This window comes from Lissotriton helveticus, chromosome 9, assembly GCF_964261635.1.
Source record: "Lissotriton helveticus chromosome 9, aLisHel1.1, whole genome shotgun sequence".
Taxonomy (NCBI): domain Eukaryota; kingdom Metazoa; phylum Chordata; class Amphibia; order Caudata; family Salamandridae; genus Lissotriton; species Lissotriton helveticus.
In genome coordinates, this window is record NC_136070.1 from 110676217 (window position 1) to 110691076 (window position 14860).

At 44.3% G+C, this 14860-nt stretch overlaps 1 protein-coding gene across 8 annotated transcripts in view; it reads right to left on the reverse strand.

Annotated features, from left to right (window-relative positions):
- LOC144780983 (uncharacterized) overlaps positions 1-14860 on the reverse strand; it is a 1867627-nt gene that overhangs the window by 862523 nt on the left and 990244 nt on the right. For all 8 annotated transcript variants that reach the window (XM_078659579.1, XM_078659581.1, XM_078659578.1 and 5 more), the window contains 2 exons: positions 4063-4122; positions 1625-1663 (listed from right to left, as the gene is read on the reverse strand). In XM_078659579.1, coding sequence (XP_078515705.1) covers positions 1625-1663; positions 4063-4122 — 99 coding nt within the window. The remainder of the gene's footprint in view (positions 1-1624; positions 1664-4062; positions 4123-14860) is intronic.

Below are 14860 nucleotides of genomic sequence, written 5' to 3' on the forward strand. Positions count from 1 at the left end.
CATCATCCGCATAAAGTCGTGCCGGGATCAGGCGTTTCCCAACACGCGGGATATCTTTACACGCGTCACATAGTGCAGAGTCCAGATTATTAATGTAAAGAGTAAAAAGTAAGGGGGCCAGAATGCACCCCTGCCTGACACCGTTTATGATACGTATTCCTCCTGTGCAGTTGCCCATCTGATCATTTCGCACGGTGGCAGATAAACCCCTATGCAGATCTGCAAGGAAATAAAAACAATGTTACTGTCATCTCCTAATTTCTGGAGCATGACCCACAGTTTGGACCTGTTCACTCGGTCAAAGGCCGAGGAAAGGTCCATAAATGCCAGAAATAGTGCTCCCTTCTTGGCAACTGTGTATTTCCCAATCAGGAGGTGTAAGTTGAGGCATTAATCTGACGTGCCCCTACCCTTCCTGAAACCATATTGCAGATCTGAAAGGGTTTTTGTTTCCTCTAGCCATCCTGTGAGTTGACTAAGCACCACCCTTCCGAGCACCTTGACTGCGGAATCAATGAGGGTGATCGGACGGTAACAAGTAGGATCCCCTCTATTACCTTTTTTGAAAATTGGTACTATTACGGACTCTGACCACGTGTTGGGTAGGCCAAATTGACAGGCCTTGTTAAAAAGTTACACAATATTTTGGACCATGTCCTAATATCAGATTTAAAGAGGTCAGCCGGCACACCATTCGGTCCCGGAGCCTTGTTACTCGTCACCTGTTTTATTGCCACTAACACCTCTGAATCTGAGAAAGATAAAGTATACGCCTCAATCTTAAAATCTGGATTGACACAAACATCATCCCCATCATATACTGATTTAAAATGGTTATGCCAAATCTGCTCCTGGATGCTACAATCAAGCTGGCTACTAGGAGACTCGTGAAAGAAGGGCTTATTAACCGCTTCCCAAAACTTGGCACTGTTTTTGATGACATCAGTGGATAATAACTCATTCCAAGCCTCCTTTCTGAACTCCTTTTTCCGATTTGTTTGGGCCAATTTTTAAGTTTCCCTTAGTGCAGCTATTGTTGGCTTATCTAGTGGGTTTAGTTTTAGAGCAGCCAACAGCTTCCTGTGGGGTACTGAACAGTTATGGTCAAACCATCTCTCCCTTACTATATCCTGTCCTTTGCATGGCCGTTTGAGATCCGAGGCGATCTGAGTGCAGATTTTAGTGTAAGCCGCCAGAACATCTTCATCCCCATTACATTCATGCAAATGGACATCTCATGACCGACCGTAGCCAGCAGATTGGCATGGAAATCCTGGGGTATCACCCGACACCATTTAATTCTACAGGCTTGGTCTGTGGGCCGTATATCTAATTTGCCCACCGTTCTATTATTTTTCCCCCTTTTCTTTAGGTCATCCACTATGGATAGTGTGACGGGATTATGGTCACTAAATATAGACCAAGACACAGTATACCCAATTACCCTATTAATTAATATATCGCTAATAAAAATATAGTCAATAATTGACCCAGTGCCATTGCCCTTAAAAGTTGGAACCGCCAGACCCCCACCAGTTGGCTTAGGATAAATCAGGCCATTTTATGCCAAATCAGATGTAAAAAATGTACAGGAAATAAAACTTCTTCTATTCAATATAGTTACCTCTTCCTTGGACGTTTCCCCAGATGCTTGCTGGAGCCTCTGAAAGAAATACAAACCTCTGATGATATTGACAGCAATACAAAAAGTGTTTTATTCAACTTGTTTTACAAGCTGTTTTCCTCGTCTCGATACAGCATGGAAACTGAACACATAAAGCCCACCATTTCCCCATCATCGATAATGAAGGTAACGTGCCACTTCAAACAAAATGTTGGTGATATAGTCAAGATGGTAATAGTTTCGGCTACACTCTTCTCTCTCTCTGAAGTTCTGTTTTAATATGACCAGTTTGGCTTAAGATAAAAAAAAAAGACCTAAGTATTGTCACTCTATATGTTTGTTTTGAAAAATACAGCAATTGTAGGTAAGGCATACATTTGGTCAACACTTGGAACATGCAGGCTCCCCAAGGGAAAGCTACGACATATGGTAGTACAATGTGGAGAAGTGTGGCTCAAATGGTTAGAGCGGCAGACCTTGATGCAGAGCTCAGGCCCGGAACCAGGGTTCGATTCTTGCCTCGGTGGGTCTCCGGCTCATAAATTCCTCTGACCTGATATTCTCGCCTCAGCGCCTATTCTAATCATGGGCCCCACGCTGCAACTCTGGGCAATAGCTTGCTTGATCTCCACAACGGCCCCCAACAGCGCTGGGGATGCCTGATTTCACCATGGGGGTGTCCAGGAGTGGACACTTCACAAGGAAAGCCAGGAAGGGTTCCTCAGCGGTATGAGTACAAGCGCTGGGAGACCCTTGTTGGGTAGCGGTGCGCTATACAAGTACAAAAACAATGTGTCGAGGAAGGAACAGAAAAGACAACCTATTTGGAAGAAAGGGGTAACAAATACAGCAAGATTACACAGAGGAATCGATGGCAAAAATATTGAGAGAGGCACCCACAATTAAAAGCTTTTCCCGAGAAGCCCGAGCTTAAAATGAAATCAAGGAATACCTCTGGTGAAGAAGAGCACAAGAGGGGCCTCTATTGACCTCCGGAGTGTCGGCAATGGCCGATACATTCGCTGGGGAGGTAGTGCGCATGTCTGCCATTGGCCAACACCCGCACATAAGAGTCTTATCTGGCCTTCACACATTAAGGATGTGAGATTCACTTTCTCAGCCGTTTGTTAAATCTGCTATGTACTTGCTCTTTGTACACCAATCTGTCTTGTCTCAACCACACTTCTTTTGAAACAAGCTTACAGCATAAACAAAACTTCATAAAATAAGAACAAATAAATACTTGTATAAACGATAGGTGGCATTATCACAATGCACTATTAAATATTTTAAGGACTTAAATTTGCTCTCACATATACTTCTCACATCCTAGATTTGCAGAACTACACCATATGGATAGGTCAATAATGTAAGAAAGCTGACCAACATTAACAGTAGACAGTCTGAATTGTCAGGAATTCAAGAACTATCAACCAAGGCTGACCGTACTGCGGGCAGGTGCAAATAATGTGTGTTTCGAAAGCCTCTAGATATGAAACATTGCTTGCTAATAGTCAGTCACTGTATGTGATCTTAGCTATGAGCAGGGCTCCACTAGCTAAGGTATGGTAAGGTATTAGGTCAAGGTCACAATCTCGTGGTGGTGCCACATTAATACAAAAGGCAAAAGTTAAGAATTACAGCTGGCAAAATGGCATTTGGAATACTACACTGATATTCCTTCCAATATCCCTGGACATAGGCTATCTACTATTTCCACTTTATCCAAAAAACGCAGTGTCATTGAGACTCATGTTTGCAGGATTTCATATCACCATTCCATTGATTCCATTAGACATTTCAGGAGATGAAAGCGTGTGTTGCTTTAAATAAACCAACTGGACTGACATCCTCGACAACAACAATTGGCATAAAAGGCAAAGGCGAAGAATTACAACTGACAAAACTGCATTTGGACTACTGCACTGATAATCCTTCCAATGTCCCTGGACATAGGCTAGCTGTACCTACTATTTCCACTGCATCCATAAAACGCAGTGTAATTTGGCCTCACGTTTGCAAGATTTCATATCACCATTCCATGGCTTTCATTGGAGAAATTAAGATATTTCAGGAGATGAAAGCGCGTGTTGCTTTAAATAAACCAACTGGACTGACACCCACCACAACAGTGATTGGAAACAAGGCTGCGAGTTTATATAGAGCGTTCCAGAACCCCTAAGTCTAGATGACAAAAAATATCAAGGTATTTCAAATATAGGACTGGGTGATCCCTGTGGAGACGATTTAAGCGGCTAGTGAAAAATGGCTTTAAAATATGGACGATGAGTCACCAGTGTGAGTTTTAATGAACCTGTCTTCTGGGTGTACATAAGCAAACGTGCTAACATCACACTTGACACAGAATTCGAAAAAGTACCAATTTGCTGCTCACACATTGATGTCACAAATACAGATCTACTGCTGATTGCAGTTACCTTTTCCTCCGAGGACTCTTGAGCTGTGGCTTCATTGTCCTGAGCAGTTTGAGGAGATTCCTAGACATAATACAAAAAGCCAGATCACATCTGCAGCAAATCAATAACATGTTACTTGATTATCTCTTTACACTTAAATTCAAAATCCATACAGGATCGTAGTTTCCACTGGTGCCGCAGGTGCCGAGGAGCCCACTGCACCCTCAAACAGCACTCAGGGTGCCCATATACTTCCTTGAACTACAGCCCCATGACACACTGGTGATACCACTGAGGGCATGCAAGTTGATACATTACAAAGCTGTTAGATAGTTCTCATGTGTAAATACACTTCTCTCCTCCCACTCTGTGGAGCATCTTAAGGTTGTAGATGGGGCGATATAACAAAAGGCATCTAACTGAGCCTAGTGGCCTACAAGGTATGTGCTATACATTATAAGGATATTGCAAGTCACGACGGAGTTCTGATTCAATATAAAGGAACACTCCCAATTTCCTTTATAACGTCATGGAACTAGCTACTTGCAATATCCCAAACGGCCCTCTAAACGAGAAGAAGGAGGCCAAAGTGAAGTCTCGGTAGACTGCAACAGCCGAGCTGCCAGGAGTTTCATACAGCGTTCCTTGTGCGCCTTCAGTTTCAGTTTCTGGCAGGAGCACCAGTCTTCGGAGTTGTGGTGTTCCTCTAAACACCACATACAAACGGAATGCGGGTCTGTAACTGACATTTGTGGAGTACAAGATCCACAAATCTTAAAGCCTGAAGACATGAGAAAAGCACACTGTTATCCGTCGACAAAACCTGTCAAAGTAGGCCAGAAACAGCCTTTGGAACCACTTTCCGGATTTGCGTTACAGCACGGAAAAGAAGAAACGGACCCACGCACCGGAGGAGACGTATATGTTCCACTAACTTCACAACCGGAGTCAACGTCACCACAGAGTCATGTGGCACTATCTCCCCGTGCGCCGAGGTAGTGCTGAAAAATTTACAGACCCAGTCTGACGCCAGGAGAGAATTAAAAAGTTAAGGAATGTGCAGCTAAATGTCTCCATCAGATATGTATGACTGGTGATACTTTAATTAGTATAATACATGCTCACAGCATAACCCTTCCCCCAAAGTACTTAAATTCTTGATGTGCTGGTGCTTTTTTCATATGAAAGAGATGGGATGTTGGTAAACTTGAGGAATATAATTGGAATCTCTAGTAAAAAATAAAAAAACAGACCAAAAGCAGTTAGATCTTTGTTGCAAAAATATATTAGAATCAGTTTATATACGAGTAAGATTATTAAAAGTAACTGTGGCTCAGAATGTGTAGAAACATGTAGGGGGATTCTATCTGTCCCATTATGACCTGGAGCAGAGAAACAATAAACATGTTACCATACATATCTTCCTTTTGCTTATCACTACTCATCTAGGAAAACAGAGCAGTTTTGTTTTAATTTCTATACAGGGATTGCATGCTTTCATCTATTATTTACAGGATGAAGTATTTCCTGTCATACATTATAAGGACATATTAGAAGTGGTTTAATACAAGCCAGTTTTTTAAAGGCACATTAGAAACATGCAGATAGACTAACTGTTCTATAATTACCCAAGGAGTGCAACAATAAACATGATTCCACAAATATCTGCTTTCTGCTTGGCATTGCACAGCTATAAAGCAAAGGAGGAGGAGAGCAAAACATTGTTTTGTTTTTGTTCTTTAGACAGCTGCGTTAATTATGCTCTATGACCTGACCCGCCTTTCCCCTCAGCTGCCGGCTCTGTCAGCAGGCATTGTGATGTCAGAATTCTACTATAATAAGTTAATATAGTTGAGTTCTGACATAATTTCTTTATAATTGGTGACCAGGTGAGACACATGTTGCCAATTATAAAGAAATTAGAGATGGGTTTTTATACAGGGATTGCAGAATCCCATGTATTATTATATACAGGGATTATGAGTAGTACGGAGCACAGCAGCATGTTTTGTCTTTGAAGGAACAAGGAGGGAATCAGCAAGTGTCCTGCTAAGTGTCTCGCATTTGTTTCTGGCAGGAAAGTGAGTGAAGCTTAAGAATATATGCTTCAGATATAGGTGAATAAAGGGAAAGACACTTTCATATTCAAAGTAAAGGGTCATTCTGAAGAATTGGCATGCTCATTTTGTCCGCTAATCAATACTTAAAGACAGACCCAGGATGATTCTAAATCCTTGGTTTGTGCACTCCAGCTGTGAATCGCACTCCCATTTCAAATAAGTATCATTCAAACACTTTTGTAGACTTGAATTCCATATGTTTCACCAAAATTTTCTTTTGAAGCTTTAGACAACAGACTGTAAACTGCTCTGTGGGGTCCCTTAGTGGTTGGTGGATGTGATGCATCTACCAAAAGAACAAACTTCTTACCTTCGGTAATGCTTTTTATGGATACATTATCTAACTATAGATTCCTCATTAATTACCCCTGCAACAGCATTCCACGGAATTGCCCCTGCACCAGCATTCCACTGAAGTTTTTTCATAGATCTCCCACGTCGATGTCACAATAGCACAGCTCTGCTCGCAACTCCATATGACATCACCGGAGCCATAAGAAGACCTTGTCAGCGTGCTGACGTCAATTCCACCCATTTTTTACGTGCCTTCGAGCCGAACGGGTGGATCGACAACATATTGCAAGTATACATAGTATACAATATATACATATATACACAAATATACACAGTATATGAATGAAAGAAGAAGGAAAACAGGAAAATCTAATGCCAAGACATTTCCTAATGACAATGTCCTGCACAAAAACCTTTTCGGTATAGGTAGGTAGACAACGGGGAGGTGGGTGGGTCAGTGAGGAATCCGCAGGTAGATATAGTATTCACTAGAAAAAGTGTTACCGAAGGTAAGTAACTTGTTCTTCTGATAGATACATCTGCCTGTGGATTCCTCACCTTTTGAATTGAATCCCCAAGCAGCCCCTCTCCCGGTGGAGGGTGACCACCTGCTCATACCAAAAAGTCTAGCAGCACAGAACGTGCAAAATGGCCATCCCTCCTCACCTCTGAATCCTAGCAATAATGCTTAGCAAAAGTGTGGAGGGAGGCCCATGTTGTCGCCTTACAGCTGTCTACCACAGGGACACCTCTAGCCAAAGCTGATGTTGAACGCTTTGCTCTAGTAGAATGAGCTCTAATACCTTCAAGAGGCTCCTACTTGGCCAAGGCATAGCATATATTGATACACAAGATGATCCACATGGAAAGCGTTCTCTTGTGGACAGCTTTGCCCTTCATTCATCCCACGTAACCAACGAAGCGCTGACCATCCAGCCTCAAGTCCTTCGTTCGGTGCAAGTAGAAGCTGACCGTCCTTCTATGGTCCAGGCGGTGCAGTCTCTTCTCCTCCTTGGAAGTGTGAAGGAGGGGATAGAAAGTGCGTAAAGTGACTGACTTCCCTAGATGAAAAGATGTAACCACCTTAGGGAGGAAAGCAGCTCTGGTCCTAAGAACCATCTTGTCTGCATGGATGGTTGCAAAAGGATGCTCAAAACTAAGGGCCTCATTTATGAGGCCTTGTGACAGTTTTGCGCTTCCGATGCGTCACTTTTTGTGACACATCGGCGGCGTAAAACATGCCTCCTGTTGCGCACTATTTACAAAGTGATGCATCTAAGCAGATGCGTCACTTTGTAAACCCCTGTGCTACATTATACCTGCATCAGGTATAATGGATGCAGGGGGGGCGTTCCCCCACAAAAAGCCTCGTAGAAGTGACGCAGTGAAATCTATGAGATTTCACTGCGTCACTTCTAGGACGCCTTTGCATCAAAATCTTGCGCCTGCCTCACAGCAGGCGTAAGACTGATGCAGGCCCTTTCACATGGGGCTTGCCACACTCCAGCAACGCGTCACTTTTGCGAACACAGATACGTCAGAAATACTGACGTATCTATAACTCCTTGCGACATGATGCGTCATACATTAAATATGACACATCAGGTATGTCGCAAGGAGTGCGGATTGAGAAGTGACGCATCGCTGCTTTCACGCAGCGATGCGTCATTTCTCATAAATGAGGTCCTAAGGGCCTGAAACTCACTGACCCTCCTGGCAGAGGTAATAGCAATTAGAAAAACAGTCTTGAATTTGAGAAGCCTCAACTGGCAACTATGAAAAGGCTCAAAAGGAAAACCAAACAGTTAACTCAGAACCAAATTTAAGTCCCATTGTGGCATAATGAGGGGAGTGGGGGGAAATGAATTAGTGAGGCCCTTAATGAACCACATATCTATGGCAGACTTGAACAACGAAGGCTGGTCTGGAAAATAAAGGAAGGCTAATAAAGCCGACAAGTAACCCTTAACAGTAGCCACAGCACAACCTTGCTGGGCCAAAGAGATTGAAAAGCTTAGCACATCAGATAAATGGTCCTCCTAGGGATCAATTGACCTCTCTCCACACCACTTCACAAATCTGGCCCATCTACAGGAATAAACAGATTTGGTGGAGTGTCTTCTGGCCGATAAAATATCATACACCAAATCCGGTGCGAGACAGAAAGAACTCAGGTTGCCCGTTCAATCTCCAGGCATGAAGGTGCAGGCTCTGGAGGTGGAGGTGTGCACCTGCCCTTGTGAGAGGAGGCCTCCCCTGAGAGAGATATGGAGCGGAGGGTCTGTGTACCACACCCTTCACGGCCAAATGCGAGACAATCAGTATGACTTGGGCCCGGTTTTGGCGAATCTTCCTCAGACTCGAGGCATCAAGGGTATGGGAGGAAATGCGTAAAGAATCTGTGAGCCCCGGCAACCGCGGGAGGAGCTCTGCCCTGATAGGGAGACAGAGCGTAAGGTACGATTAGAGGTGAAGAAGATCTGTGTACCACACACTTTTTGGACAATACGGGGCGATCAATATACTTTGGCCCAGTCTCAGAACCCAAGCAATCAAGGGTATAAGGGGAAACACGTAAAGAAGCTTACAGCTCCAAATCAGTTGGAATGCATCCCTCAATGCTCCCTGCATTGGATCCTGGAGACTGCAGAACGACGGGCAGTGCGCTTTCTCATGAGTAGCAATCAGGTCCACCCGAGGAGACCTCCACAACCTGAAGATGCAGTGAACCACCTCCGGGTGAAGCCTCCACTCATAGTCCACTGAGTACTGCCGAATGAGGCTGTCCACACGTACCTTCAGCACTCTGGCCAGATGATTTGCCATTACATAAATCTGGTGGTCTGGAAACCAGGACCAGAGCCGCAGAGCCTCTCGGCAGAGGCAATACAACTCTGCTCCTCTCTGTTTGTTGATAAACCACATCGCAGTAGTGTTCTCCGTCAGGACTTGAACAGAACGACCGCAAAGGGAGGGAAGGAAGGCCTTGAGAGCCAGACGTATTGCCTGCAGTCCCAGAAGAATGATGTGAAACAACCTTTCCTCTGGAGACCAAAGACCCTTGACCTCCAGATCCCCCAGATGTGCATCCCACCCTAGAGTGGAGGCATCCATGATCACTGGGGCCCCAGGCAGAGTAGGTTGAAAAGGCTTCCCCTGAGACAAGTGCACCAAAAACCCCACCAAGACAGCTCCACCACAGTGTCTATGGAGATTCTGATGATCCCTCCAAGATCTCCATTGTACTGATAACACTGTCTGTGGAGGCACCACTGGAGATCTCTCATGTGCCAGTGTGCATGGTTTACGAAAAGAATGCAGGAAGGGAACAAACTGAGCAGGCATAAGACCTTTAGGACAAGAACAACCATATCATAGTGAAACAAAGGAATCATTTCCTTGATGTCAAGGATCCTCTGCGGAGGCGGAAAAGTTTGACACACCGTAGTGTCCAGTACTGCCCCTATGAACAGGTTGTGCTGAGAGGGCAGCAGGTGAGATTTGGGTACATTTATCGATCAGAAAGATAAAGACCCGCATCCTGGAACGAGTTCGAGTTTATATGTCTTTATTTCGAATAAAAGCAATTCATAAAAGACAACATACAAACCATACACAATAAAAAGATTCCACTAGCGGATCCCCAATACAAATAAGATGATTACGACATACACATAAGTTAATACCGTTGGAATCCACAAAATACACAACAAACAGGATGCAAAAAAAAAAATGCATATGGTTAAAATAATCAATTTAAAAGCATATTCAATCTCTTAGCTCGAATCAACCAGGACCAGCCCAAAAATTTGGCAACACAAACCACAACCGTTTCTGATCTAATTTCTTGTAATTTGGACAGTGCATCTCGATGGCTGCTACAGTTCAGGGTTACACATATGGGTTTTAGCCACTTGTTACGAGGGGATCGATAGACAGGACAACCAAAGAATAGATGACCAACACTTTCTTCCTGGTCGGGACACCAGAAACACTTGCTTCCTGCTTTTGTTACCCACTTTGTTGTAAAGGAATTAACAGGCAAAGTACCTGTACGGAACTGGTGGTACAGCTTACGGTCTAATACTTTGGGGATCAGATCCCAATACTGCTCTAGAAAGGGAATGGCTTTATGCATCAAGAATAAACCTGTTAAATTTGCATCCGAAGATTGGGCAACTAAAATAGATCTTTTCCAGGCCCAGAAAAGGGCCTTAAACTCAGGTTTAGATGGAAAGATGCACCCCCCTGGGTTAGACCATAGCTCTGGTAGGCCCATCATATGCAAAATGTTTTTGACTTCCCTGAGCCATGGTATCTTTAGCGCGCCCCACAATGATTTTACCTCATCAAGCTCACGGCAGAAAAGGCTAAGCTCTGGGGTTGTCCAGAGGCGGCGCCATAGTGCCACTAGGCGATACTGTGCCAGCTCAGTGATAGGTCTGCAACCAAGATCTAGTAACAGGGGTTTTATAGGTGCAGACTGCGGGAGACCTACCAGGTTCCGCAGGAATCTATTCTGGGCAATGGCCAAACATGATAAGTCCTTGTAACCCCAAACATCGGCTCCATATAGTGTTGCAGCGATGATCTTGGCATCATAGATTTTTAGGGCGGGGGTGATTCGTTTTGAGAAAGATTTCTTTTGTTCTTGGACCAGACAACCGGCCAAGCGATGGAACATAAAAGCAATATAAGGATAAAAAATCTGAAGTCGACAATAGCCGTCCACTTTAATGAACGACAACACAGTATAGCTCAATTAAGATTCACCGTCCTTGAAACAGTGTAGAAAATGGCTGGAAGGGATAATAACAAAACCTTATTACAAAGAGAGAACAGGTGGATCTACTTATTAAATTCCATGAAGCCAAATGGACTCAATGACTGTCTGGAATTCGCATGCTACTTATGAACTATGGAGAAACAGAACTTCTGGAATTTCATTCCACAGTCCTTGACACCCTGGTCTTTACACACATTCATCAAGCACAGACTTCATAGTCCCAGGATATTGATTTAAGCACCCTCTGCTTTGATTTGCATTTTTTCCTCCAGTTTTTGTTTCTATAGATCTGCGTTGATCACCCTTAAGTATAACCAATGACAATTCATGTGTTCGTCACCAAATTCGCCTTTCCTTTTTCATATATTATGTTCCTTTTAAGATAGTTCAGATCACTTTCAGCCTCATCGAACTCACCACCTTACACCTTCACACGGTTTAACGTTCATCACCTGATTACATCCCTACTTTACTAAGAAACACCTATAAAGTTAACCTGTCGCGATATATTAACGAGACACTTATGACACCCATTCCAAGATGGCGCCGTCAAAACGTCAGTTCACATAGTCTGCTTTCTATTTCCAAACACATTAACACCACGCTGAGTTCACCCGGTTACCGATTGCGAGAACACACGCAAATAATGAAGAGCCCATCACCTTGATTTAGTGGTAAGATAATTCCGGCATACGTTGAGAAGTATATAACCCAACTCGGACACCTTTTTCTGTTTATCTTCCCCGCACATTTGAATGCGCCCGCAAGAGCACAATATGCCATGATTGACTGCCGCGTAGACTTCCATTCACGGAGCACCTGTTTAGTTAAATTTACAAAACTCCTGTCATAGGAGGATTTTCAGACTCACTTCTCACTTTTTCCAAGCATTGGAGCATCACTGCCATAATTATTGTTTGAACTAACCAACTTGCATGACATAAAACAAATTGCAATGGTTGTTTTGATTACTATAATCACTTATATTGCTAGAATAAAAGCACTTCATAATAACTACCCGATTCGTCTTTTAAAATCGCTGTTTTACTGATCACCTAATTAATCGAAACCTTCATATTGTATTCTCCTGACTAAGCGGAGTGGTTACTCATTAAGTTAAATGTTATGTTCATCTTTAGATTTCCCCTAAAGAAGTGCACTGAGATGCACGAAATGCATTGGGAATACTCTTGTTAAAATCATGTTGTTATATTGAATGAGTTTGCAGACTTGAAAAAGAAAAGACACAACAAAATATTCATGGATTGAATAAACCTTATTTTTTCTTCATTTTTGAATGAACTTGGGGTCTACCTTTGGATTACTATTTGATTTACTAAACATTATCACGGACTGCGATTCATGCTGTACCCGGAGGGCTGTCCCTTGATTTTAAGCGATGCTTTTATGTGTATCATTGACTAACACTCCAAGGTCTAGAGAGTGATACCTCTGCGGCACGCTACAAACGTTAATTTTACTTTCAACTTATGAGCCTGTGCACAACCATTTTTTGCATTTTTTGAGCATGTGCTGAGAGGGCACCAGGTGAGATTTGGGTACATTTATCGAGAAACTCAAGTCGAACAACAGCTGTGTTGTTACTTGCAAATGATGCAGCACCATCTGTGCCGACCTGGCTTTGAGCAGCTAGTCATCCAGATAAGGGAATACAGGGATCCCCAACCTTCTGAGATGAGCTGCCACCACCGCCATTGCCTTTGTTAGGACCCGAGGTGCAGAAGTAAGACCGAAAGGAAGGACCACAAACTTATAGTGTTGAGACACCACCGTAAAACTGAGATACTTCTGTTGCAACTTCAGGATAGGAAGATGAGAATACGCATCCTGCAAGTTGATCAACACTATCCAGTCTTCCTGTTGCAGCGCCTGAAGAACCTGAGCCAGGGTCAACATCTTGAACTTCTTCTGCTTGAGGGAAAGATTCAAGATCCTAAGGTCTAGAATTGGCCTAAACCGACCTTCCTTCTTGGGGATCAAGAAATACCGGGAGTAGCACCCTTGACCCCATTCCTGCTCTGGAACCAACTCTATCACACCTTTCTGTAATAAGACAAGAACCTCCTGCTGCAAGAGCAACAAATGGTCCTCTGAACACCAGACCTGGCGAGGAGGGAATGGAGGGGGAAACTCCTGGAAAGGAAGGGCATACCCATTTTCTGTAGGTTTCAAAACCCAAAGATCTAATGTAATTGATTTCCAATGTTGTAGAAAATGGGACACACGGCCTCCTACGGGACCAACATGTTCTAAAATGGGGGATCCAGAGCTGCTTCCCTGTGGTCCTGGTGGTGGGGACAGGGGAGGAAGAGGAGGACTGCTAACAGGAGGGCCCCCGCAGGCGGCCTTTACCCTTTCTTCTGTATGACCTGTACAGAGGATTTTGCTTTTGCTGCTGCTGCTGCTGCTGCTGCTGCTGCTGCGGCTGCTGACGCCTTGAAAAGAAGCTGATTTCCCAAGACCTCGATATCTCCTGAATCCAAAGCCCCTAGGATGAAGCTGCAGGCCCAATGATCTTGCAGTAGCCCTACTGTCCTTGAAGCGATGCAGAGCTGAATCAGCCTTTGCACCCATCGAAAGGCAGATCATGCAGAGTAGCCTGTACATCTGGAGAGAATCCCGAGCACCTCAGCCAATCATGCCTTCTGGTGGCCACAGAAGAAGCCATCACCCTGGCCACAGAGTCTGCTGTGGCCCATATCTAATCCTGACTGGATAACCTGACAAGCAGCCACCTGTGTATCTGTCAACACTTCCAAGAAGTGTCCGCGGTCATCCTCAGGCAGCTTAAGAGCCACCTCTTTAGTAGAGTCCAACAAGGTATGGATATACCTTCCCAAAAAACATGTGGCTTTGGTTCATTTTATGGCCATGCTGGCTGAGGAGAAAACTTTCTTAGCAGACTGCTCCAGTTTCTTTGAGTCTCTATCCCCAGAGTGGTGAGAAAGGACGAGCAAGAATCCTGTACCACCAAGCTCTCCAGCGAAGGGTGAGCAGTAAGGAAAGCCAGATCGCCTGGAGCTGGCTTGTACCATCTAGCCACTGTCCTCGAAACAGCAGGGGCAGATAAGGGCTTCTACCACATCTCCATAATTGGCTCTGTCAAAGCCTCATTGAAAGGCAGCAATGGCAAAATAGCAGAAGAAGGAGAATGCAACACCTCAGTTAGGATATTTGACTTGACCTCTGCCGTGTGCAATTGAAGATTCAAAAAGCTCAGCAGCTTTACAGATAACAGAATGGTATGGAGCAACATCCTATGAGGGCAAAGCTTTCGGGGAAGAAAGCTCCCACTCCGGGGAAGTGTCCAAGCCATTGGTCTCCTGAAGGCCCTCAAAATCATCCATGAAGTCAAGGATCTCCCCCTCTTCAGACTGATTCTGAGAGGCACACCTCTTCCTCCGGAAGTCTCTGGGCTTCTCTCCTGGACCCCAATTTCGGAATCGCTGTCAGTGGCGCCAGGTGTGGCGCCGGAGACATCGGCACTTGCGTTGAAGGAAGACCCTCAGAAGCAGGCAACGGTGTCGCTAGAAGCCGGGAAGGCAGCGGCCCAACACCAGATGGCACCAGAGTCTGTGAAACCGGTGTCAAATACTTT